Raw genomic sequence first — 27,090 nt, 5'->3', positions numbered from 1 at the left:
CCTGAAGATTGAGAAAAACCCAAGAGCAGGGAAGAAGAGCATGTGCAAAGGTCCTGGGTGGGAGAGAGCTTGTTAAGTTGAAAGTAATGAAGTGTGGCTAGAATGGCATGAGCTGGAGGGGTGTGCTTGGACTGGGTTTGGAAAGGACCACAGTCCCTGATAACACAGCATCCTGTAGTATATCGTAGGGATTCTCATTCTGTTCTGAGCACAGTGGGAAGATAAAGAAGGATTATGAAGCAGGCAAGTGATGAGGCCCGATTTATATTTTGTGTTTCTGTTTTAAGAAGACTATCATTATTGCTGCATGGAGAATGGATTGAAGCAAACAGGGAGGGAAGCTGGGAGACCTCTTGGGAGATGGGCACAGGCAGCTGGGTGAAAGATAATAGTAGCTTAGAATCTGGTGGCGGCAAGAGAGATGGAAGAAAGCAGGCCCATGTGGCTACTGAGCACTTGAAATGTGCAGGTGTTAAAGAAGTGGTACAGAAAAAAAAAGAATCTGAAATATCTCACTATTACTTTATCTCGATTACTTGTTGAAATAATATTTTGGATATTTCATGTTAATAAGAATAATGAAAAATTATTATCTTTTTTACTATAAAAATGTGGCTACTAGAAAAATGTAAATTATGTATTAGTAGCTTGCATCTATGACTCACATTATGATTTTATTGGACAGTGCTGATAAAGACAGTAGTTGCCAAATTAAAAAATACTTTTATAGTAAATTTACATTGGATACATAGAAATTTCTAGCTAGGTATAAACTTTTTTTTTTGGCCCACAGACGATGTTTATTTGGTATAACAATGCAGCTAATGTTTGTTCTAACCACAAAGAATAAAAAGAATAAAAGGCTTGACAATGCACATAAAAAGCCAAGGTGTTTAGTGTGACAAAAATAGTGCTCCTAAAATTTCTCAATAATTACAGTTATTGAAAACTGTATGAAAACAGAAGGATGTTAATAGCAACAGAGTACATAAAACCAAACATAAAATATTGAGCAAATTAACATATGAGGCGACTTTGCTAACAATGCATGATTTTTTCCCCCTTGTTTATACTCTGTTCAGACTATTTTTATACCAACAGAATGGGCAGAACACTTTGGTTTAATATCAGTTATACAACATTAGCATAAACTTGGAACACTACTGATAGGAGGCTGTTTTCTTTTGAGTGGGCAAAGTAACCACACAAACATCAGATCCCTTCTCTGAGCTGAGAATTTTATCCCAATCAATGCCAAGTACCATCCACACACATATTTTATAATATATTTAAAATTTTTTGTGATATATATTTGGTGATTTGGATTTTGAGATTTTATTATCTTTAAAAAAATACACTTCAGTGTGGAGTGAGGCTGCTTATAGTGGGACTGACAGCATATTGCCAGAGCCCTTCTGGGGGCATAATGGGAAGAGTGCTGGGCTTTAAAGACAGAAGAATTTGGCTGGACTTCTGCATAACATGTGAACTTGGACATTATTTCACCTCTCTGAACCTCATTTCCTTGTTTATAAAAAGATGAGCTATGCAGCTCATTCCATTGCCTACGTGGCTACGTGGTAGGTACTGTTATTTCTTTTGTTCAGGAGAAGAAACTGAAGTTCAGAAAGGGTAAGTGGGGACTTCCCTGGTGGTCCATTGGTTAAGAATCTGCCTGCCAATGCAGGGGACACAGTTCGAATCCGAGTCCTGGAAGATCCCACATGCTGCAGGGCAACGAGACCCCCTCCTTCCCCCCCAACACAAACAACTACTGAGCCCAGCCCACGAATGGCAGCTACTGAAGCTCTCTCACCTACAGCGCATGCTCTGCAGCAAGAGAAGCCGCTGCAGTCCCTGCAATGAGAAGCCCGCGCACTGCAACTCAAGCAAGCCCGCACGGAGAAAGGAAAACCCAGCACAGCTACAAAGAACAAAACTTTCTTTTAAAAAAGGAGAGAGGATAAGTGACTGATGGAAGGTTACGTTCAGTTCAGTTCAGTTCAGTCGCTCAGTCGTGTCCGACTCTTTTCGACTCCATGAATCGCAGCACGCCAGGCCTCCCTGTCCATCACCAACTCCTGGAGTTCACTGAGACTCACATCCATCGAGTCAGTGATGCCATCCATCTATCTCATCCTCTGTCGTCCCCTTCTCCTCCTGCCCCCAATCCCTCCCAGCATCAGAGTCTTTTCCAGTGAGTCAAGTCTTCGAATGAGGTGGCCAAAGTACTGGAGTTTCAGCTTCAGCATCATTCCCTCCAAAGAAATCCCAGGGCTGATCTCCTTCAGGATGGACTGGTTGGATCTCCTTGCAGTCCAAGGGACTCTCAAGAGTCTTCTCCAACACCACAGTTCAAAGGCATCAATTCTTCGGTGCTCAGATGGAAGGTTACATTGCTAGAAAGACATAAACCCCAGGCATGAACCCTGGTCTATCTGGCTACAAGGTCAGCTGAAAAAAATTTCCCCCTCATCAGGCTCCTGGCTATTTTCCATGCCCACCTCTGAAATTATTGAGGAAGTCAAATTAGATTGGTGAATGGGCTTTGGAAAAATGTCATAAAATATGCAAATGTAAGAGATGACTCAACCTCATTGAAACAATAGGAACATAAACAGAAGCTACAGATAAACACAAGCTACTCCAAGATGTCTATGTATCTGTTTAAATGAAATGGTTGTCACGTGTTGCTCTGTCAAATTCAAGCTCTGAAAGCCATATGACAGAAGGATAATTTCCTTCCTCAGGATGAAAATTTATAGGAATTCAGAGGAAAATATTTTGGTGATCATAATAAAAACCTCCGAGTCAGATGAGTTTTTGCATCATGCCGTGAGCGCTGTGAGTCAAAGCACAAACAGCGTTTGGGCCGGATGTGGCTTCCTTCAAGTAGGCTGGCTCTCTGTGGGGGGGATTCATTCTGCAACAGGCAGAGAGAGGGCCCGGCAGGATGAAGGGGTTCTTTGTGCTTGTGCTGTATCTCACCTTGCTGATTTTCTTCTCAGGTGAGCGTTAACTCCCTAAACCGATTTCTTTGCTGACAAGATAAACTGGAATAAATGTATTTTATATTTTTAAAGTATTTTTTCAGAATTTCAAATAATACCTAATACATAATAATTCAATGCTTTTTTTCCCCTTCAGAGTAGGCTCCCAGAATTGCTATCATAAGAGATAAATTTTTTTTAATCTTTAAATGCATTTGAATACTAATTCTCAAAAATGCTGATCAATCTTAAAATTTGACATACCTTTTTTTCCACATTTTTTTTTTGCGGGGGGGAGGCTGTGCTGCCTGGCTTGTGGGATCTTAGTTTCCCGACCAGGGATTGAACGTGGAGTTCCCTGCAGTAAAAGTGGGAGTCCTAACCACTGAACCACCAGGGAATTCCCTTGATATACTTTTATTATGATAATGGCTTTTAGAGTTTGTGTATGATTATCAAAACTTGATTTACTTTAATTATAATATCTGTTTTGAGGGATCGTGGGTGCTTACCAAGTTTAACATAATCTTCTTGTCATGGGGGAATCTTCTAGTAACAATTTAAACTTGATTTTAGTGTGTTGAAGCTTTGAAAGAATCTCACCAAAGCAACCCTGAGGGATAAGAAACACACTGACCAGGGACCTGAAGAAAATGTGTTTAAAGAAACATATCCATTAAAGTAACGGCCACTCTTAGAGGAATGGGTCATCACAGTAGGTAAATAAGTTTTAGTTATGCAGCCCTAGCCATCTTAGGAACAATTAAAAATTCCTTTCTGAGCCTTTGGGAAAGCCAAGCCCTCTGAGACAGGTCTCTGAAAGAACTTTTGTGTGCTGACCCAAACTGGACTTGCAAATGCCTGGCCTTGGACAGCGAGATGGCACGTGGATGGGGGTGCCTGAGAGTCCCCGAGGTCCTTCCTGACTTTTTCAGGGGCCTCTCCCATTCTGACGGAAAAGCAGGCCAAGCAGCTCCTGAGATCCCGGCGCCACGACAGGCCGAGCAAACCCGGATTCCCCGATGAGCCCATGCGGGTGAGTTCCAGGCAGGCTCTGGGCTGTTTGAAGGGACAGGGAGGTGGCTGGAGTGCTTGTTCATTATGAAACCATCTGAGGTGGTCCTCCCAGCCCAGGGAGGGCATTAGATGGAGGCTCTATAGAGTCTCAGGTGCAGGGTGATCACCTTCTCACGCCGTTCTCTCCCAGAGGTGACAGCCCCACTCCCCTGCTGTTCACACAGGCTTTAAACGGAAACAGTGCAGCCCCCACTGGGGGTCCAGGATCCCGAATGGGCTGTCGGGCGGCTCCTCTGAATGGGACGCTCAGGAGCTGTGCCCCGAGTCTGGTGTCAATCCTGTCTTCTCCCTCTTGCCTTGGGCCCCGGGCAGGCTGGCCCAGCATACCCGACCAGTGGTGATGCTCTGTCTGGGCAAGGCAGGATCTCTGCCCTGCTGCCACCAGCTTCTGTGCTTGCCCCACACCTCTAATTTCAGGCTGGGTCTCGGCTCAGCCCTCTGGGATCCTGGTGTCCGCCTAGTTTTTCTGGACCAGGAGCCCCTCTCCTGCCCTCATTTTGTGACTTGTGCTGGGTGCAACAAGACCCTGCCACCCTGGTTTGTCTCGCCTTCCCATGACGGAAGTGCTGACATTCCCGCTCAGGTGAAGGTAAGGGCTTTCCAGGTGGCTCAGCGGTAAAGAATCTGCCTGTCAAGGCAGGAGACGTTGGTTCCATCCCTGGGTTGGGAAGATCCCCTAGAGAAGGAAATGGCAACCCACTCCAGTATTCTTGCCTGGAGAATCCCATGAACGGAGGAGCCTGGTGGGCTACAGTCCATAGGTCACAAAGAATTGGACCCGACTTAGCAACTAAACAACAGGTGAAGGTAAGCCGCAGCGACCCCGGCAGAGTCAGCACGTCTGTGAAGCTGTGTCTGCGGTCCAGGCTGGTCCCACCCTGTGTCCACGCCAGCCAAGCCCCACACTCACCTCTGTTCACTGTGTCCCTGCGACAAAGCCCCGAGGATCTGCAGCAGCAGTGGCCTAGCTGGATTAGTCCCTTTAAAAGGCTCTCATTACCATGCATAGTGGTGGCTGTGAAACCGTTGGAGTTTGAATCTCCCCATTTTCCAACTATGGAACTTTGAAGACGTTCCCTCACGTTCCTCAGTACTCTTCAATATTCTTGACTGTAGAAAGAGGGTAACAAATAGTACTACTTATATTACTATGATATCATTGTTATAAACAATAGCGTAAAGCAGCTCCTTTGTGAGAACAGAAGAAGGTAATTCATACTAAGGCACTTAAAAGAGTACTCAGCAAGCAGTAAGACTCCTCTGAGTACTAAGTGCCAGGAACGGGGTGCGGCAAGGCTGCAGATGGTCCTGCGGGTTTCTGCTCCCCGCCGGTGGGAGACACAGAGAAGCCAGCAAAGCGCTGTTTCCCAGAGTCGCTTAGAAACCAAACGAGGGCTTCAGACTGTGAAGGGTGGATGTGGCTTTGTTCTTTTTGGTGGGAGAAGCCAGAGGCGGCTGGAGTCGGTGAGTGCAGGGGGACGGTGCGGGAGCAGGGAGGGTGCGGGGATGCTGGACTTCTCGGTTCAGCGGAGGACAGTCAGAGGATGAGTGAGTGGGGGAGTGCAGACTCGGGCTTTAGACACAGCGTTTAGAAGAGGTCCGGGATTGAAGTCCGAGTCTGCCAGCGCTCAGAGGTGGGCATAAGCAGAAGACCCCTAGGGGCTCAGGAGGAATGTGAGGGGATAGGGCGGAACCAGGCAGGGGGCCACGTGAGCGCAGGGGACAGGGGTTGGGAAGGGGAAGGGTGGAGGGTGACGGAGCCGATGGGGAGCAGGGTGCCTGGCTCCAGGTCCCTGGCGGGCCCCAACTGGTTCTTTGTGCTTTGGGGGTGTTGTCTGGAGGGGCTGTTCCAGAGGCTCTTCCTCGTGGGCCCCGGAGGCTGGGGGAGGCTGGTCACGGGGCTGGTTCAAGGCCCCCACAGGTGCCCGAGAGATAGGCTGGGCTCGGCTCCAGAGTGGGCCGAGTGGTTTCTCCGCCGGCGTCTGCTCCGAGCTCTGATTGTGGAAAGACGACCTTGCGGGGATTGGAGGCGGTTTAGGCAGCAGGTGGGCGGGCCGTTAGGTTCCGCTTCCTGCCTCCGGCTTCCTTCCTCCGCCTGTGCCAGCTACGCAAGATGCTCGACTCTGTCCTCGGACACGGCTGCTTGTGGTCCTTCCATGCTCAGAATGCCCCAGAGCTCCTTCTCTGACTGTTTCCCTCTTCCCAGCTCCTGATCATCACCAGCCTTCATCTGTGACAACCCTCCGCTTGCCTCCGGCTTTGCTATTTTCTGGAATATCTGGCTTTGGGGTTTTGTTAATTTGGTCGTCTTTCTTAGGTTTGACCACCGACTCGGGCTTCCCAGGGGGCGCTAGTGATAAAAAAAACTTGCCTTTCAGTGCAGGAAATATAAAAGACTTGTGTCGATCCCTGGGTCGGGAAGATGGCCTGGAGCGGGGCATGGCGACCCACTTCAGTATCCTTGCCTGGAGAATTCCTTGGACAGAGGAGCCTGGAGGGCTATAGTCCATAGGATTGCAAAGAGCTGGACACGACAGCAGTGACTTAGCATGCACGCACGCACCACTGACTCATCTTAACTCCTTGAACCTGCCTGATCTAGTTCCTCTGATTCTGTCTCGACTCACCCACCATTTCCTACACATCCTGTGTGTGGTACAGTCCTGTGTGTCCCTCAGCAAAACACTGACCTGTGTCTAGAATCCTTAGCCACTCAGTCAAAGTTAGAGAAGTGCTTGTTGTGACCTATAAATATGCAACAAAGCATTTAGTACTTAGTTTATACCTGTAGTTCTCACACAGGGGTGATTTTGTTCCCCTACCTCGGGGACATCTGCTGATATCTGGAGACTTCTTGGGTTGTCACAGCTGCTGGGGGGAGGGTTTACTATTGGCATCTAACGGGTTAAGTCCAAGACCGCTGCTAAATATCCTACAGTGCGCAGAGAAGCTCCCACAACAAAACTCATCTGGCCCCAACTGTAATAGAGCCGGGGGTGAAGAAGCCTGTCTGCAGTGCTGAACAACCTCTTCCTCTTTCACTGTGTGTGTCTCTCACACTGTCGCTCACAATCACCTCCACCCACGTATGGTCCTGGCTGAACCAACACAGTTTCCGGAATCACATTTTTTTTTCCTTAGGAGCGTGTTTCTTCACCTTGGCTATGTGCTGGAATCAAATGGGGAGGTTAAAAATATGCCACCTGGGACCCCTTAGGGATGGGTGGCCCGAGGTGTGACATCGGGGAGCGGGTAGAGGCCCCCAGATGGCATCAGTGTGCAGCTGAAGCCCAGAACCACCAGCCCGGGACTTCTCCGGGGAGGCCTGCCACGGGTAACAGTGGGGAGCACGTTTAGAAAGCAGTTGAGGGTTGAACTGAGTGGTCTGGAGAGTAGGTGGCTTAGCTGTTTATATGCAGGTGAGAGAGAGAGCGTGTGAGAGGGGTGAGTGGTCGAGCAGAGAGCCCTCCATGCTGACCAAGACAGGCTCTGAATTACACTCTACATCCGCTGTGCCCTGCCGAACACCGGGCCTGAGGCCGTAGACTAGACGTTCTTTCTTTTGAGAAGCATGTGTCTGTGGTACGGATAAGGATGAACCAGAGCCTTCCATCCTGACTCCAGTTATCTAACGAGGTTACCTGGCACACGGGGTCTGAGGAGAGGGCCTCGAGCTCTAACCTGAAAGAGGAGGGAGGCTGGGTAGGCTTCCTGGAAGAGGCACCACTGAGCTGAGGCTCGAAGGATGTGGAGTTTGCAGACAGCGTGTGGGTGGGTGAGCTGGGACGAGAGCGCCCCGAAGTGTGATTCCAGGCTGTATTCTGTACAGACTCATTCTGGATTATGGCCTTTCGACTCGGGGTGAGTCCTTTCCCTTTCCTGGAATAGCCGTTGTCTCTGTAAAATGCAGAGTTTGGCCCAGAGTCTGGCTAAAATGTTCATCCCAGGCTTTCTAATCTAGAATCTGGAGACAGTGCCAGGGCGACCGTGTTCTTGGTGCCAGTCAGCAACTGACAGGAAGAGCCCACAGCCAGACCCGGACTTGGCAAAGGACCAGAGGGGCTTGTCTGGAGCTCCTGGAGGGGCTTGTGTGGGGGTCTCCCCCACACGCCAGCCCCCCTCGAGCTGGCCCTGCTGCCAGGGGCCCGCCTCCTGCACTTGCTGCCTGACTTGGTCCCCCCTGTGTCTCGTTGCTGACTTTTCCTTTCAAGGGATTTACTGAGGGCAAGATGAGCAATACCAACCACCTGTTGTGTAAAAAGGGGCAACTCAGCCCTTTATAAAAATTATAGTATTTTTTAGTTGAAGTGTAGTTGATTTACGATGTTAATTTGTGCTGTACAGCAGAGTCAGTTATATATACACATACATATATACATACATATATATATATTCTTTCTGTATTGCTTTCCATTACTGTTTATCACAGGATATTGACTACAGTTCCTGTGCTATACAGTTAGTTGCCTTATTGTTTCCATTCACCGCTTTCAGCTGAGCGACTGGTGGACGTCACCACCGTCTTAACCCGCGTCGCTGTCGAGTGTGAGCCCTGGGTGCAGTGACCTCTGTTTGTCAGCAGGTCACCAGGAGGCCATGAGATGCCCCTCTGGCCGCATTAACCGCACCTCGTGGCTCTTTACCTTTTGCCGAGACCACTTTCTACCCTCCTCCTTTCTTTGTGCAAACCATTTACCTACATGTTCCTGTGTTAGGGATGGACACACTGTTCTGTGTGTTCAGGGTGGCAGATATTGTGTGTGTGTGAGAGAGTTTGTGTATGACTGTGTGTGTATAGGATATATATGCACTTGAGGTTGTGTATATATGAAGATATGTGTGTGTACGACTATACGTGTGTGTGTGTGTGTGTGTGAGCGTTTGTGTATGACTGTGTGTATAGGATATAAATGTATGTGAGGTTGTGTATATATGAAAGTATGTGCATGTGCATGACTATACATGTGTGTGAGGGTATGTGTATGACTGTGTGTATAGGATATATCTGAGGGTGTGTATGTATGAAGGTATGTCTGTGTACAACTATACGTGTGTGTGAGGGTTTGTGTATGACTGTGTGTATAGGATATATATATATAAATGTATGTGAGGGTGTGTGTGTATGAAGGTGTGTGCGTGTGTATGACTATACGTGTGTGTAAGGGTTTGTGTATGACTGTGTGTGTAAAGGATATAAATGTATGTGAGGGTATGTATGTGTGAAGGTATGTGTGTGTGTATAACTATACGTGTGTGTGTGTGAGGGTTTGTGTATGACTGTATGTGTATGAGGAAGTGTAGATATGTGAGTGTGTGTGTGCATGAGGGTGTGTGTGTGTGTGTGTTTTGGAAAAGGCATCACAGGATAATGTTTTTCAGACAGCCTGGATTCCAGTTTCCTCTGTTTTGACCTTGAGTGTCTGGGATACACGGGATGATAGGTGATGGGCACGGAAGGTCCTCTCAGGGCCAGGTTGGGAGGCGCTGGCTGTCCCAGCGGAGTGGACTTTCATTCAGTACTGGGTGGGAGCCACAAGGGGTTTGAAGCGGGGCGGGGGTTAAGCTGGCATGGAGGAGCCACTTAGAGGCTCAGGACACAGCCTCCTGAACTCTGGCCTTCAGGTCCCATTATCCATGGGACGTGGGATATTACGTTTCTGGACATGTTATGTAACCTGGAGATGGACAGGTGGGCTGGGACAGATGAGCAGCATGGGTCTGTCCTTGGGAGCTGAGCCTGGAGACTCATGTGCTCAAAATTACCGAGAGATGGCCGGAGGGTTATTTCATTTTGCTTCTCCCATCTGACGGACGGTGCACAAGAAAACCCTTTCAGAGAGAAGAGAGGCCACTGATGAGAGGAAACGGATGGTGCTTTGGGGAGGGATCAAGAATTCAAAATGAAAGCAAATAGGCAGATTTGTAGTCGTCTCTCCTCAGGAGCGTCTATGAAGCAATGTTTATATTCTTGACACTTGGCTTAAATATTGGCAGGTGTTGGCTTCTGTGGGATGATAGGTGTTTTGGAAGCAGGTTCAGACAAGCTTTGCCCACACATCCCGGGGGCTGGACTGCTTTGACAGCCTGTATCCTGCAGACTCACGGCAACAGCCGCTCTGTCCTGACTGTGTGGTGGGAAGGACAGAATAACGCCTTTGAAAAGATCACTGGTGCGCCCTCCTTTGTGGGGAGGCCTGGCTTCCGCCTCAGAGGAGTGGGAACACCTTGCTGGCACCCTTGACGGAAGAAGGTGAGGACCGAGGGAAAGAGCAAGAGACCGGCTCTGGGGAAGGAAGCCGGAAGTGTTCTGAGTGTCTGGAGGCAGCCAGGGAGGAAGGGGTGGAAGCCCCAGAGGCGGGGATGGGGAGAGGGGTCGGGGTGGGATGGCTGGGGAGGTCAGAGAGGCCCACCTCTAACAGAGCTCCTGTGGCGGGAAATAGCCAACACATTCATTTTATGGCAGGGCCTTGGCGTTGAGTTTGAACTTGTTTTCTGCTCTGTGACCACCCTGTGTGGCCCTCACCCGGTAAGAAAAGTCTGCTCTACGTAGCAACCTCGAGTTAGTGTTTCTCTGGGGGAGTGACGGAGGGCAGTTGTGTGCTGCGTGGGCTGAAGGTGGCTGACGAAAGGGGAAGGGACGCACTCGGATCTGGAAGCTGGAGTGATGGGGGAAACGCGATCCCCAGATCTTCAGAGAAGTGGGGAAATTGGGTTCTAGATGTCGCAGGAAGGCAACAGGCCCTCTTGGAGGGCTAGGATTCACGTGAGGACAACCCTTCTGGGGACATCTGGGTGTTCGCTGAGTTCACTTACTCTGCTCTAGGGTTTAGGACTGAAGGTTATGAAGACATCATGCTAGAAGTCTCCAGATGCTCAGGTAGGAGGAACAGCCTGAGAAGCAGAGGGAGACAGGGCTGTGTGAAAAGAAGGGCTGGGCTTGGGGTGCAAGGGGAGAAGCTGGAGAAAGATAGTCCTGAGCTTTTCCTGGAGTGTGTCAGCAGTTGCGACTGCACTTCTGCTGATGGTCAGGGTTTGGGGGCTGAACTCTCAGAACTCCAAAAGTGGGCCCCGGCCCAGCTGGTGGGCTTCACTTGGGAGCCCACCAGGCACGCAGAGCCTCAGGCTCCTCCCCACATGTGAGCGGGGACCTGAGCCGCAGGCTAAGTGTGAGAAGTGCTGTCCTGGAGGGGCGGTCCTTAGCTTCTACTCCCAGCGTCCTGGGGACTGGGAGCAAGCCTGCGCTTGTTTTGTTTCAACACAGGGATCCCTCTTGCTTCCCTCTGGGCTCTCTGCTTGAGTGGATTCCTCTTTTCCAGGATGCCTGGTCCCTGGCTTCTCTCTCTGCTCTGTGGTCTCTGCTGCTCAGCCACAGTTTCCTTTGCTGGGTTCTTAGCGCTCGACAATCCTTTAAACATTGGAGCATTCCAGGGCTCTGCTCTCTGCCTCTTATAGTCCCCTAGTTGAAACATCACCTCTGTGCCGATGGCTGCACACTCCTAAGTCCAGCCTGGGCTCTCTCCACGAGCTCCCTCATACAACTGTCTGCTGGGCTGTTTGCACGGGAACATCTGGCCAGCAGCTCAGACCTAACCCTCCCTGCCCTTGCCTTCCCCTTGGGGTAAGGGAGGTGGCCACCCCCTCCTAGTTGCGTGAGCCTGAAATCCAGCATCTGACCACTTCTCACCCTCTCCTGCCACCACCCGAGTCCTTAGAGTGGCCCGAGGCACATCCTTTCTGGACCCCTCGGCTTCTGTTCTCACCAGAGCAGCTAGAGTCAGTTCTTAAAAACGTAAGCCAGACCCCATTTTCCCCCTGCTTAAATCCTTCCAGTGACTTCCTGCCTTGCTCCCAAAACTTTGCCGTGGTCCGACAGTGGCCTGCGAGGCCCTAGAAGTCTGCCCACTCCCTCTGTTCCCTCCTTGACCTCCGCCTGTGACGCATCCCTCTCCCTGCCCCACCCCTGTGGGCACGCTGGCCTCCTCCCTGTGCCTTCAACATGTCAGGCTTGTCTGCCCCTTCACTGCTGTGGGTCAGGCTATGGGGCAAGCAGGGTTGCCTTTATTTCGTGACTTCTTTACTATCTTTTACTTCTACAAGAAGTAAAACTTCTTGTTCTAGTTCATTTTAAATTGAAGCGTAGGATATGTATTATGCTATGGTCTGAGGGTTTGTGTCCTCCCTTCCCCTCCATTCATATACTGAAATCTGAACTCCCAAGTGACGGTATCCGGGGATGGGGCCTTTCGGCAGTACTCAGGTCATAAGGGCTGTGCTCTCATGGATTGTAAATGGGATTAGTGTCCTTATGAAAGAGGCCCCAGGAAATCTCCCCAGACACGTCTGCCATGTGAGGATGCGAGGAGATGTCTGTGGCCGGCCAGGCAGCCCACATCCGCCCCTGCTTCCACCCTGATCTGTGATCTTCCACCTCCCGGGCTGGAAGAAGTCAGTTTCTGTGGTTGGTGAGCTGCCCAGTCTGTGGTATTTCAGGTTATGGAGCCTGAATGGACTAAGACATGTTACAACTTATTTATTTTATTTAACTCTTCCTGGAACAATGAGCATTGTAGCTATTTCTGATCATGATATCCTTGTACACATGTATGTTTTGCCAAGTTCAATGATAAGAAATGAAACCTCTGAGTCAGAGGGTTTATGTACTTGCAATTGAAATGGGTACTGCCAAATCGCCTTACCAACTCCCATCAGTAATGTAGATAAAAATACCTGGTTCCTTGTATTCTTGGCAACACTTGTTCTTATCAGACTTTGCATGCACAACATTCAAAATGGGAATAAATAAGATTTTAAAAGGAAGCTCAACTGCATGCTTTTTTATCTGTTTCTCTTAATATTATACACAGTTCTTCATATTATTAAAACTCTTTATAACCATAATGATAGTAAATTACCCTCTTTTGTTCAATCATTTCCACTATCTTTTTAAATCTAATTTTTCATTTTAAACTTTTTATTAAAACTGAGTCTTTGCAATATATTTAAAATGACATATTCCACAGACAAATATTTAAGAGAAAACTTCTTTATGTATAATTATTGGCATACAAATTTAAGAACATATTTAAAACTAAGCTAAATATTTATATGTATATATAAATATAGCCAAGTTGGAAGTGGAAGTGAAAGTTACTCAGTCATGTCTGACTCTTTGTGATCCCATGGAATTTTCCAGGCCAGAATACTGGAGTGGGTTGCCTTTCCCTTCTCCAGGGGATCTTCCCAACCCAGGGATTGAACCCGGGTCTCCCACATTGCAGGCAGATTCTTTACCAGCTGAACCACAAGGGAAGCCCAACAATACTGGAGTGGGTAGCCTATCCCTTCTCCAGGGGATCTTCCCGAACCAGCAATCAAACCAGGGTCTCCTGCATTGCGGGCTGATTCTTTATCAACTGAGCTATCAGGGAACCCCATCCAAATTGGATATATATCCAAATTCATATCAATGATCTGGAACACCTGAGTTTTAAGTTGTTGGTTTTCCAGATAGTGTGAAACACCTTTTATCCACTTTAGAAAGGACTCAGGCCATCTAGAAAGAATAACTTTGTTTAACAGACACTGTTTCCCAAAGATCACATAGAAGTCTTCAATGCAATTGCAATTTATCTTCAGAAGCTTCTTCCAAGTGGAGATCTGTCCGTTGATGTAAGGAAGGAGTCCCATGTAGCAAGGCGCTAAATAACGGAAACACGCCATCAGGAGATCAGATCAGAGAACCCTTTCACTGTTCATCCTAGAGAATGTTCTCCTCAGCCATGTTTGTAAATGCTGACTTGATATCATTTTGCATTGTTTTGTTTCCATCTTTCCCCATCTGCTTTCAGGGTTTTATTAGTGTACTCCACTTTATCTTCCAGTTTTCCAGTCTCTTCTGTAAACAGTATCTGCCTTTCTGGAGGTCAAAGCTGCAACTGTGGAATCCAGTTCTGCCTGTCTTTGGTCTCTTCTTTTCCTGACACCCATTAACATTTCAGTGTAAAGCACACACTCACATACGACAGGAAGCAGGGCCTCTGAGAGGTCGGACATCTGTTTTCAGAGGCCTTACAGCGTTTGTCAGTGCAGCCGGCAGCACCTTGCAGAGTATCAGCCAGATCTCCTCTGATGCTGACCGCAGAATATGGATTGGGTCATATTCTTTCATCAAAATATTCCCTTTCTTTCTTGCAAATTCTCTGAGATGTCTTAATCTATCAAATTTATTTTCTGGCTGAATAGTTCAACAAAGTTATTTATTTCCTTGGATTCCTCGGGGCGACTTTTAACTCCTCTCATTGATAATGCGGCTGCTCTGTCTGCCCCATCCTGCTGAGTAATCTAGGCCCTTGCTTCTAGCGAGAAGAGAGTTGCCAAGCTTGTGCAATAGGAAAAACTTAAACGTCCTCATTAAATGTTAGAATCGGATGATCAGCAACTTGGTTCAAAAATTTGTGCAATGCCTTCCTGCGTGTCTCAGCGATGTCACCATTAAAGCATTCCACCATTCCTTTCACTATAAACATTTCTGACAATGGTGGAATAATCAAAGTGGGTTGTTCTTCAAGTTTTTCTTTTAATCAAAGAAAACCTTGATAATGTCTCCTAACTTCGAATTCACTGGAGTCAAATTCCCCATGAGATGTCTTAGTAGTAATCCTGTAAGTAATAAAAGTTTCAATTGTACTAACATGGCTTTCAGGTTCATCAACTATAACGAAAAGAAGGAGTGTGCCTTAAATTTAATTTTTATTTTATATTGGAATATAGTCTATTTACAATATTGTATTAGTTTCAGGTATACAGCAAAGCGGTTCAGTTATACATATATCCATTCATTTTCAGTTTATTTTCTCACATAGGTTATTATAGAATATTGACTAGCATTCTTTGTGCTATACAGTAGGTCCTTGTTGATTATCTATTTTATATATAGTAGCTGCTGCTGCTGCTGCTAAGTCACGTCAGTCGTGTCCGACTCTGTACGACCCCATAGACAGCAGCCCACCAGGCTCCTCCGTCCATGGGGTTTCCCAGGCAAGAGTACTGGAGTGGGGTGCCATTGCCTTCTCCGGCAAGGATATGCTGATCCCAAACTCCTAATCTATCCCTCCTTGACCTTTCCCCTTTGGTAACCATAAGTGTGCTTTCAAAGTCTGTGAATCGGTTTCTGTTTTGTAAATAAGTCCACTTGTATTATCTTTTTAGATTCGACATGTAAGTCCTATCATATGATGTATGCCTCTGTCTGACTTACTTCACTTAGAATGACAGTCTCTAGGCCCATCCGTGTTGCTGCAAATGGCATTGTTTCACTCGATTTTATGGCTGAGTGATACTGCATCGTACACATGAACTACCTCTTCTTTATCCCTTCGTCTGTCCAACATTTAGGTTGCTTCCATGTCTTGGTTATGATAAATGAACGTCAGGGTGCATGTATCTTTTCTAATTATGGTTTTCTCCAGACATATGCTCAGGAGTGGGATTGCTGGATCATATGGTGGTAGCTCTATTTTAGTTTTTCAAGGAACCTCTATATTGTTCTCCACACTGGGTACACCAGTTTACATGGCCACCTACAGTGTAGGAGGGCTCCTTCTTCCACTATTTTTTCTATTATAAACAACAGTCTAAAAGTTTGCTCTTATGGTATTTTTAACATTTTGAATAAGTTGCTAAGGACATATTGCCAGAAAATAAATTACTGGGTCCAAGTATACAAATAATTTTAAAGCTTTTAGTATATATTTCCACACTGCTTTCTAGAAGTTTTATTTATTTATTTCCTGCCACAACTCGAGAAAAACCGCTAGATTCCCCCGTCATCACGAGATGAGGCCCTTCTTTTCCTGCAGGGCCTAGAGAGCAATCCCTCTCAAAACTCCATAGGAGGCTTGACTCCCTTTAGGCCACTCAAAGGGCTCCAAGAGATACCCATCACAACTTGAGGAGAGCAGAGCTCTTTGCTTCAACTCGAGACGAGGCCTGACTCCCCAGGTGAACCTTGAATGCAACCCCGAGATCCCTGTTGCCACTGGAGAGGAACACAGAGTTTCTGGACACAAGTCTAGATGAGGCCTATTTTCCCTGCAGTGACTTTCGAGGAATCCCGAGGTGCCCGTCACAACTCGAAATGAGACCTGACTTCCCCGAGGCAATACGAGCGGGACCCTGAGGTCCATGTCGCAACTCGAGAGGAACTCCAAACTTCCCGCCAAGCCTCTAAAAGTTTTAAAGGATAATTCATGCTCTTGTCCTCCAAGAGTGTTCCAGTGGAGGTTTTAAGGTAAAGATATGAGGGGAGCATGATTATGGTATCTTAAATTGTAGCTCAGTTGGCCGTTTCTGGGGCAGGAGGAGTGGATGCGGTCAGGTAGGATGAGGGATCAAAACTGGCTTGCCGGCGTCTGTGTGGACACGTGGGTGCTATTCAATGGCATTGGTAACAGGAGAAGGAGAGGTTATCTGGAATGCGGATGTGTTTGAAGTTCTTCTCTGACAGCACCTGCCTTTGTACTTGTTTCTTCTGCTCTTGCCTACCTGGTTAACTCTACTTATTTGCAGAGATTGACCTGAAATGACGCCTTTTTAAAGAGGATTTCCTGGTGTCCCCATTCTCCCACCATGAATTACAGCATCCCTCTGGCCTAGCACTCACAGCATAAACTTGCTATTTCTGACTTAGAAAAACAAAAAACAACCAACCTCTCTCTCTCACTAGACTGCTCTAAACTGCTTGAGCAGATGGACTGTTTGTTTCACTTCTGGGCCCCCAGCACCAAGCAGAGTTTGACATTTACTAAATGCTCATGATACTTATTTCCTTTCCTCTCTCTGCTTCTCTCCAGGGGAGAAGTGTTGTGGGACATAACTCTACCATAGAACCTGGAGGTTATTTCAAAGACGTCTTCCCCATGGCCTTGCTTAAATTCATTAAATTTCTCTTAGTCATTCCAAATTTTAGGGAAGAAATTACTGCCAACTGCTGGGGTGAACCATGGAAATTCTCTAAAAAGATGACATCTGAGCTAAAATTATGTCCTTTTTGATTGTATTCGTAAGCACTTGTGTGCCTTGGGAATATGCTTTCCATTTTGGCCTGTGTTCCTTTAAGGAATGTTCTTGTTGGGCAAGTATAAATCATATTAGCTTTATTGTAAATAGTCTTTATAAAATATGCTTTCATATTTGGCGCCTTGACAAATGTATGTAGTGACTCCATTACCCTTTCGTGCCCTGTGATCTCAAAAACCAGTTCAGAGGCAAATTGTGCGCATAAATGATTTGCCTTCTTTTAGGACTGAGCCTTCTGGTGGCCCTGAGCAGTTAAGTTCTGAGCCACCCTACTGCCTGTCTGATTACCTTGCTTTTACTAATGAGCAAAATACTTCATCCAAATGTCAGTGGATCTTTAATTCCATGCAAATGTCACAGGAAGAAGTTTGCCTTCTTGGAAAAAGATCCCACCTTGATAGATTAACTGTCTAGTTTATGATTCTCAGCTAAGCTCAGGTTCCAGTGGGTTTTTAATTTCATTATCACACCTCTCCTGTGCCATTATAAAGGACCTCTTCCAATTTCTGCTCTAATTACTGAGAAATTATTTACTTAAACCATTACAGTTGGCATTGGACATGGAAAACAGATATTGGTTTTTGTTTGCTTTTCTTCCCCATGAAGAAAGAAATTTAAAAAAAAAATGAAAACTTATTTTCCATCTACCCTTCTTTCTTGATCCAGGAACATTTGAGATTATCATTAATGCTGGGCCATTTCTAACCTAGCCAACACAATTGTTGAATTTGTGGTTTTCAGCAGATTTGCAGTTTGGCTTTTCATCTTTGACTAATGATTGCTTTTAGGCCTTTGTGGCGTATTCATTTCCCTAACATTTTAAATAAATAGTGAAATGTCATGGAAACCAGAGCTTGTTTCTTTCTCCCTCTATGTGTGCGTCTGTATTGTTTTTCTTCAACAATGATTTCAGCTTCTATTTAGGAGTGTGAAATATATATATATATATTTCATTCTTGGATGTTCTTTATGTACATTTGGCCTGGGCCATTATAATGGGCAGATTGACACAGATACCCAGGAACCTCCCAAGGAAGAGTTAGTGAGATTATGGAGAAAGAACAGTCATTTCAGTTACTCATTCACTTGTTTGTACATTTCTTCTGTGTGTTTTACTGAGGCCCTACTATGTGTCAGGAAGTAAGTCATATACTAGGTATGTCTTGGTCACTCATCAAAGAGCCAGATAGGTGTTTGGCTGAAAGGAACAAGGATTAAATGAGTAAGGATGCCAATGAGCATGTAATTATAAGAGGTGCGTAAACGCTGGTTTTCAGTGGTAACATTCTTTCCTATCACCACCGATCTCATTGGAAAAGTCTTTTTGGAAGCTATCAGGTTCATGGTTGCAAATGTAAGTTTCCCAAAGTTCTAATTTCCTCTCGAAAGCTCAAATTTCATCATGTAGTAACAAGCACCGGCAGTTGTTTTCCTGGAAGTGACAAGCTCAGTGCGTTCGTTTTTGGACAGATGCCTGCCAAACAGGCGCACGAAACGCCTAGTGCAACCCTTGACCCTGACATCCCCCAGGTGCTTCTTCTTGAGAAAATCGTTGCACTCTGTTGGGCAGCGGAAGTGCTGCTTGTGTACTTCCTGTTGGTCACTCTCTATGGCTTTACCAGGGCGTGTTTCAGTGAAACTGGCCTGTTAAGCCTGCTTTGTTTTTATTATTTATTTTAGCTGTGAGTGTGTGATGAAGGACAGTGTGACCCCTAGGCTAGCTGGGTGCCTTCACTCCTGCAGAGGTGTCAATTTTACCCACAGTGATGGGGCTTCCCAAGTGGCTCGGGGGTAAAGAATCCGCCTGCCAATGCAGGAGATGAGGGAGACGTGGGTTTGATCCCTGGGTCGAAAGATCCCCTGGAGTAGGAAATGGCAACCCACTTCAGTATTCTTACTTGGAAAATTTCATAGACAGAGGGGCCTGGCAGGCTACAGTCCATGGGGTCACGAAGAGTTGGACATGACGGAGTGACTGAGCACACACGTACGTGCATAGTGAGAAGGCAAATGTCTTAATATTGTTTAAAAAGTAGTTTTGACATCATGGACCGGCGAGGGGAGCACAGATCATGCTTTGAGGACCATGGCTTTAGTCTTTTATTCAACAAATATTTATTGAAAGTTTCCTGTGGACCAGTTCCTGGGAGAGATGCTCCATCCACAACTTCAGGGCATGCTCAGGTCTTCCATATCAAATAGCAACCAAAATTAACTGAGGAGGGCTTAGTCAAGGACTGTTTACAAAGGTGTGGCAGGATGAAGGGGAACTGGCAAGAAATGATAAAGGCTGCAGGGCTGAGGCTCCCGAGGCAGGAGGGTGGAAGGGAAGAGTGTGGTTCCCAGACCTGGAGGGGCAGACCTCTAGAAGCTGGGTCATCAGGGGAGCGATGCAGACCACCTGCCGGGAGTCCTCGGGGAGGAACCAGGGGAGTCCATTGGACTCCACCTCTCGCCTCCTGCCTCCAGTCCTCTGCTGGCACCTCCTCCTCCAAACCCAACTGGGAGCTGCAGGACAAAAGCGTCCGTGTTGCAGTTCATCTAGGTCAGCCTCTTAGCGCCAAGGGCCAGGCGAAGGAAGGGAGAGAATGGGTTTATTTATTGATTTATGGTTGCACCACGCCACATGAGAGATCTTAGTTCTCTGATCACGGATGGAAACTGCACCCCCTGCATTGGAATCCAGAGCCTTAACCCCTGGATGGCTAGGGAGGTCTTGAGAATGGGTTTAGAAAGGAAAATGCAGATTACGAATTTGGCACAAAGCTTCATTTGTATCATTTTGTTTAATCCTGGAAACGCAGTGAAGTATGTGCTAGGGCAACCTCATATTGCAGACAGACAAATTGAGGCTGGACACACGGTGGCTGAATGGTAAGGAGTCTGCCTGCTAATACAGGAGATGCGGGTTTGCTTCCTGGGTTGGGAAGATCCCCTGGAGAGGGAGATAGCAACTCACTCTAGTGTTCTTGCCTGGGAAATCCCATGGACAGAAGAACCTGGTGGGCTACAGTCCATGGGTTTGCAGAAGAGTCGGACATGACTTAGTGACTGATATGGAAAGCAGCAGCCGTGGTAAGCTCTTGATTGGAACTAGCCCCCGATCCAGACCCAGACCTAACCCTCTTAGCCCCTCCACCACATGCCTGGTAAACAGGCAGGCGAGAAGACAGCAATATGGGTTTCCTTCAGGGAGCTGTTACACGGAACAGCTGAGCAAGTAAAGCTATGTGCTGAAAAGTCCTTGTTCCTTATTTACAAGACTCCACGCTGCCTTCCTGTTCCTCCCGGTGACTATTCTTCTGGCCAAAGACTCCACAGACAGGGCAAGACAGGGCAGGGCTGAGCCCCAAACTCACAAATGTGTCCAGCAAGCTGCTGGGGAGTCCTCGTTGGGTCCTACAAGAAGCCTTCCCAGAAACCAACCCCTCCCCGGCTGTCCCAGAGACTCCTCACCCAGGACACAGGGAACATCTTGATGAGTTAAATGAAAGCAATAACATAATCAAAACAGTTTCAAACTGCCCGAGTCCTGGGGGAAAGGAAACAATATTTCAGGAAAATTGGACACCTCATAATTCATTCCTTTGCACAGTCATTAAATTAAAAAAAAAATCTAAAATAGGATGTAGACTTCCTAGAGGATTTTCTTGAAACTTAAAAACTCAGAGTTCTAAACTGGACTGTCTGTTAAAGCTTTATCAATGCCATTGGAGGGTTTTCATGATTTAGGATTTTTAGATCTGTACCTGCCAAAATTATCTTCTACAGATATTACCACCTATGTGTATAAGGTGAAATGCCACTTCTCTGATTAATGGCTTGAAGCTTTGGGTTATCTACATGTGCTCATATGGACTGTTCCATGCATACTTTGTAGTGATTCCCATCCCATAATTTCAGCACCAAGCCTTATTTCAGGGCAATGTCAACAACATATATCCATCAAATTGAAAGTCAATTCTCTCTCTTTCAAAAGGAAACATCAAGTTCATGTGCCAACACATGAGCCAGCATACACAGCACTTCCACTAAAAAGTCTGATGAGGCCCAATTAAATCCCTACTCTCAGGGAGAGGTCACTGCTAAGCTGAGTGACCAGAGCTGTGCTGGGGAAAGTCCAGAGAGCTGCGGTGCCACAGAGAATCTGAGAAGCTGCCTGGAGGAAGTAACATCTAAGCTGAGGGCTGAAAAATCAGATCGGGATGAGACAGAGAGCTGGACTCTGAAGAAAGCTGAGTGCCGAAGAATTGATGCTTTTGAACTGTGGTGTTGGAGAAGACTCTTGAGAGTCCCTTGGACTGCAAGGAGATCCAACCAGTCCATCCTAAAGGAAATGAGTCCTGAATATTCATTGGAAGGACTGATGCTGAAGCTGAAACTCCAATACTTTGGCCACCTGATGCGAAGAACTGACTCATTGGAGAAGACCCTGATGCTGGGAAAGATTGAAGGCAGGAGGAGAAGGGGACAGCAGAGGATGAGATGGTTGGATGGCATCACTGACGTGATGGACATGAGTTTGAATAAACTCTGGGAGTTGGTGATGGACAGGGAGGCCTGGCATGCTGTAGTCCATGGGGTCACAGAGAGTCAGACACGACTGAACAACTGAACTGAACTAAGGAAAAAGAGAAGGCACAGGGTGTTTTGGGCAGAGAGAATAGCCTAAAATCAGAGAGCAGAGCAAGCATAGCCCGTCCAGGGAAAGATGGAGCGCAAAGCTCATGTGGGATGATGGTGATGGAAGAGGCTCAGGAAGTGGGTGAGGCAGGATCGCCAGCAACCCTGCAAACCACCTTAAGGACTTTTCCTTAGCCCAGTGGAAGCCATTCAAGTATTTTAAGAGAGGAAGCAATTGCAGATAAATTTTTAAAAAAGTCAACTTTGCAACAGAATGAAGAGAGAGACAAAACCAAACCAAACCAACAGCAGGGATTTTTCACTCTCTTCTTTATAACTTTTAATTTTTACATAATTTCAAAACAGTAATATGTGTCACTTGTGATAAAAAAACAATAACGCCATTTTCATTATTCATATTTTAAAAACATACCTTGGCAAAAGTACCCGAACAGATACTTCACCAAAGAACATGGATTGAAAGACGAGCATCTGAAAAGATGCTCGTATCATATGTCGTCAGGGAAATGCAAATTAAACAATGAGATACCACTGTATGCCTGCTTGAGTGGCCAAAACCCAGAACACTGACATGGTCAAATGCTGGCAAGGCTGCAGGACGACAGGGACTCGCATTCACTGCTGGTGGGAATACAGAGCGGCACAGCCACTTTCCAAGGCAGTCCAGTGGTTTCCTTCACAACTAAGCATCCTCTTAACATATGACCCAGGGATCATGCTTCTTGGTATTTATTCAAATGAATTGAAAACTTATGTTCAATACAAAAAACATGCACATAGATGTTTGTCACAGCTTTATTCATAATTGTCATCACTCGGAAGCCACCAAGATGCCCTTCAGTAGGTAAATGGATAAATTGTGGTATATCTAGAAAATGAAATATCATTGAGCTCTAAAAAGAAATGGGCTATTAAACCATGAAAAAATATGGAGGAAACTTATATGCATATTTCTAAGTAAAAAATGCTAATCTGAAAGGGCTACACACAGTATGACTCCAATGATAAGATATTCTGGAAAAGATAAACGTTGGTATTTAGTTGCTAACTTGTGTCCGACTCTTTGGGACCCCGTGAACGGTAGCACACCAGGCTTCCCTGTCCTTCACTGTCTTCCAGAATTTGCTCAAACTCAAGTCCATTGAGTTGGTGATGACATCCTCTGTCATCCCCTTCTCCTTCTGCCTTCAGTCTTTCCCAGCAACAGGGTCTTCTCTAATGAGTCAGCTCTTCCCATCAGATGGCCAAAATATTGGAGCTTCAGCTTCAGTATCAGTCCTTCCAATGAATATTCAGGGTTGATTGCATCTCAGATTGACTGATTTGATCTCCTTGCAGTCCAAGGGACTCTCAAGCATCTTCTCCAACACCACAGTTCAAAAGCATCAATTCTTTGGTGTTCAGCCTTCCTTATGGTCCAACTCTCACATCCATACATGACCACTGGAAAAACCATAGCTTTGACTAGATGGACCTTTGTCGGCAAAGTAGTGTCTCTGCTTTTGAATATGCTGTCTAGGTTTGTCATAGCTTTTCTTCCAAGGAGCAAGTGTCTTTTAATTTCATGGCTGCAGTCACCATCTGCAGTGATTTTGGAGCCCAAGAAAATAAAGTCTGTCACTGTTTCCATTTTTGCCCCATCTATTTGCCATGAAATGATGGGACTGGATACCATGATCTTACTTTTTTGAATGTTGAGTTTTAAGCCAATATTTTCACTTCCTCTTTCACCTTCATCAAAAGGCTCTTGAGTTCCTTTGTTTTCTGCCATTAAAGTGGTTGTTGTTGTTGTTCAGTCACTCAGTCATGTCCGACTCTTTGCAAACCCATGGACTGCAGCACACCAGGCTTCCTTGTCCTTCACTATCTTCTGGAGCTTGCCCAAACTCATGTTCATTGAGTAAGTGATGCCATCCAACCATCTCATCCTCTGTTGTCCCCTTCTCCTTCTGACTTCAATCTTTCCCAGCATCAGGGTCTTTTCCAATGACTCAGCTCTTCACATCAGGTGGCCAAAGTATTGGAGCTTCAGCTTCAGCATCAGTCCTTTTAATGAATATTCAGGACTGATTTCCTTTAGGATTGATTGGTTTGATCTCCTTGCTGTCCAAGGGACTTTAAGAGTCTTCTCCAACACCACAGTTCCAAAGCATCAGTTCTTTGGCACTCAGCTTTCTTTATGGTCCACCTCTTACATCCCTACATGACCACTGGAAAAATCATAGCTTTGACTATATAGCCCTTTGTTTGCAAAGTAATTCTCTGCTTTTGAATATTCTGTCTAGGTTGGTCATAGCATTTCTTTCAGGGAGCAAGCGTCTTTTAATTTCATGGCTGAAGTCACCATCTGCAGTGATTTTGAAGCCCAAGAGAATAAAGTTTGTCACTGTTTCTATTGTTTCCCCATTTATTTGCCATGAAGTGATTGGACCCAACCCCATGATCTTAAGTTTTTTGAATGTTGAATTTTAAGCCAACATTTTCACTCTCCTCTTTCACTTTCATCAAGAGGCTTTTTAGCTCCTCTTCACTTTCTGCCATAAGGGTGGTGTCACCTGCATATCTGAGGTTATTGATATTTATCCCAACAATCTTGATTCCAGCTTGTGCTTCTTCCAGCCCAGCATTTCTCATGATGTACTCTGCATAGAAGTTAAATAAGCAGGGTGACAATACACAGCCTTGGTGTACTCCTTTTCCTATTTGGAACCAGTCTGTTGTTCCATGTCCAGTTCTAACTGTTGCTTCCTGACCTGCATACAGGTTTCTCAAGAGGCAGGTCAGGTGGTCTGGTATTCCCATCTCTTTCAGAATTTTCCACAGTTTGTTATTTATGATCCACACAGTCAAAGGCTTTAGTGTAGTTAAAGAAGCAGAAGTAGATGTTTTTCCACTTCTAAGGTAAACCTGCTGCTGCTGCTGCTGCTAAGTCGCTTCAGTCGTGTCTGACTCTGTGCGACCCCATAGACGGCAGCCCACCAGGCTCCCCTGTCCCTGGGATTCTCCAGGCAAGAACACTGGACTAGGTTGCCATTTCCTTCTGCAATGCATGAAAGTGAAAAGTGAAACTGAAGTTGCTCAGTCATGTCCGACTCTTTGTGACCCCACGGACTGCAGCCCACCAGGCTCCTCCATCCATGGAATTTTCCAGGCAACAGTACTGGAGTGGGCTGCCATCGCCTTCCTTTGAGACAGTAAAAAGATCAATTGTTATCAGGGGTTAGAGGGGAGGGAGGGATGAACAGGTAGAACATGAAAGAATTATAGGGCAATGCAAGTATTCTGTTTGATAGTCTAATGACGGATATGTGTCATTATGCATGTGTCTAAATTCATAGAATGTACAGCACCAAGAGTGACCCCAGCATAAACTCTGGGTGATGATGCGGTGTTGATGTGGGTAGGTTCATCTCTTGTAACAGATGCACCACTCCAGGGCAAGATTTGATAATGGGAGAGGTTGTGCATCTGTGGGGTATATGGGAAATCACTGTATTTTTTGCTTCATTTTGCTGTGAAACTAAAACTTCTGAAACATGTCTATTGAAGAGAAAAAAGAAAGAAAAAACAAACAGGTGAAAAGCACAGTCCCCGCCCGCACCCCCCACCCCGCCAGACCCTCACTCTGGAGTTGAGTGGAGAGGAAGGAGGTAAGGCTTGAGGCAGGGAGAGCTCCCCAGATGCCTGGGCGGGGACCGCGCAGGAGGGCTGGGGACTGTGGCTGCGCAGAGGCGATGGCGGGGATCCGGGAGCACCCACTGGGCTGGGGCTTGACTGGCTGGTGGGGCTGGAGGGTCGGGCAGAGGAGGAGATCCCGGAGCACGATGAAGCTCTGCCTCCCTGGCCACGTGGGGCCATCGATGGAGACGCTGCTCATAGAGACAGGCAGCACCGAACAACCAGCTGCCCTCTGTTGTGGACACACCAACACGCAGAGCCAGTGACATTTCATAGAGATGAAACCGAGCAACCTGTGGTCCTCTGTGACTGGCTTTTTAAACTTAGCATAGTATTTTTGAGGTTCAGCCAGATTGCAGCATGCGTCATTCCTTTTAATGGCCATATAGTATTTCCATTGTCTGTGGATACGCTATATTTTATTTATCCATTCATCGGTTGATGGACATTTGGGTTGTTTCTACTTTTTGACTGTGATGAATAATGCTGCTGTGAAAATCTGTATACACACTTTTGTGTGAACATATCCCTTCATTTTTCTCATTGCCTGCTTGTATACTAACTCTATGTTCAGCATTTTAAGAAATTGCCAGGCTGTTTTCACAAAATGCCCCTAGATCCCCAGGAACAGTTTTTTGGCTTTAAAACTTATTTTATTTGACAATAGCATATCAACTCCAACTTTCTTATAGTTATCCTTTACCTTTTGAAAAAGATGATTTTATCACAAATGTGGTGCCATAACTAGTATATTATTAAGTTATGCATGTTTTCAGCTTCATTAAAATGATGCCACACTATAAACATTGTCTTCTTGGAGTTGCTCTTTCCACTCATGCTATTTCTACGACTCATCTATGTTTCTGTATGTTATTATAATCACATTTTCACTGCTGCGTAATATTCTACTTTGTGATCCTACCATAATTTATTCATCCATCCTCCTATCAATGGATATTTGAAATGTTTCCACCTGTTTCCAGTATTTTGCTACTACAAATTTATTGCTACTGTAAACATTCTTATCTTCTCTTGTTCTCAAAGTGACCGGTGACATTCACAACTGGATACTTGTTAGAAATGCAAAATCTGGAGCTGTATCCCAGACTCATTGAATCAGAAACTCTGCGGGTGGGGCCCAGCAATCTATAGGTTTTTCAAATTTTATTTGTATTTATCTATTTTGGTTTTAGTTGCAGCGTGTGGGATATTTTTCAGTGGTAGCGTGTGCGATCTAGTTCCCTGACCAGGGGTGGAGACCCCTGCATTGGGAGCTTGCAGTCTTAGCCACTGGATCACTAGGGAAGTCCCAATCTGTAGGTTTTTAACAAGCCCTCTAGGGGGCTTCTTGATGCTTGATGAAGTTTGAGAATCACTGCTCTAGTCTATAAAAAAGAGTGGCATTTCAGGATTCTAGGCAACAGATTGTTTTCCAAAGTGGTTGTTCCATGTAACTCTCCGTCATCAGTGCCTCTGAGCCCCCGGGATACACACCCTCTCAGCACTTACGGTTGCTGGTACTTTTTCCTCCCTGGCTGTGCTGCTGTATCTCAGAAGCACAGCCGTACCCTGCACAGGGGCAGCTCGGCCGACACCATGGATAAAAGCTTCTCTCTGAAATGTG

At 46.1% G+C, this 27,090-nt stretch overlaps 1 protein-coding gene, 1 long non-coding RNA gene and 1 pseudogene across 3 annotated transcripts in view; 1 reads left to right on the top strand and 2 right to left on the bottom strand.

Moving 5' to 3' along the window:
* Positions 1-1,925: 1,925 nt before the first annotated feature.
* LOC133231655 (uncharacterized) lies at positions 1,926-6,705 on the bottom strand. The gene is made up of 3 exons (XR_009731185.1): positions 4,978-6,705; positions 2,989-3,053; positions 1,926-2,399 (listed from the first exon to the last, which is right to left on the bottom strand). It is a non-coding gene; the product is annotated as an uncharacterized LOC133231655 (long non-coding RNA).
* The window catches only part of C19H17orf67 (chromosome 19 C17orf67 homolog), a 29,628-nt gene continuing 4,932 nt past the window's right edge, over positions 2,395-27,090 (top strand). For both annotated transcript variants that reach the window (XM_061390034.1, XM_061390033.1), the window contains exons 1-2: positions 2,395-3,008; positions 3,926-4,026. In XM_061390034.1, coding sequence (XP_061246018.1) covers positions 2,954-3,008; positions 3,926-4,026 — 156 coding nt within the window. In that variant the 5' untranslated portion in view covers positions 2,395-2,953. The remainder of the gene's footprint in view (positions 3,009-3,925; positions 4,027-27,090) is intronic.
* LOC133233000 (sorting nexin-7-like) lies at positions 13,825-27,064 on the bottom strand (annotated as a pseudogene).

The sequence above is a fragment of the Bos javanicus genome, chromosome 19 (assembly GCF_032452875.1).
Source record: "Bos javanicus breed banteng chromosome 19, ARS-OSU_banteng_1.0, whole genome shotgun sequence".
Classification (NCBI taxonomy): domain Eukaryota; kingdom Metazoa; phylum Chordata; class Mammalia; order Artiodactyla; family Bovidae; genus Bos; species Bos javanicus.
Note: the sequence above shows the minus strand (reverse complement) of the source record. Positions and strands in the feature narration are given on the sequence as shown.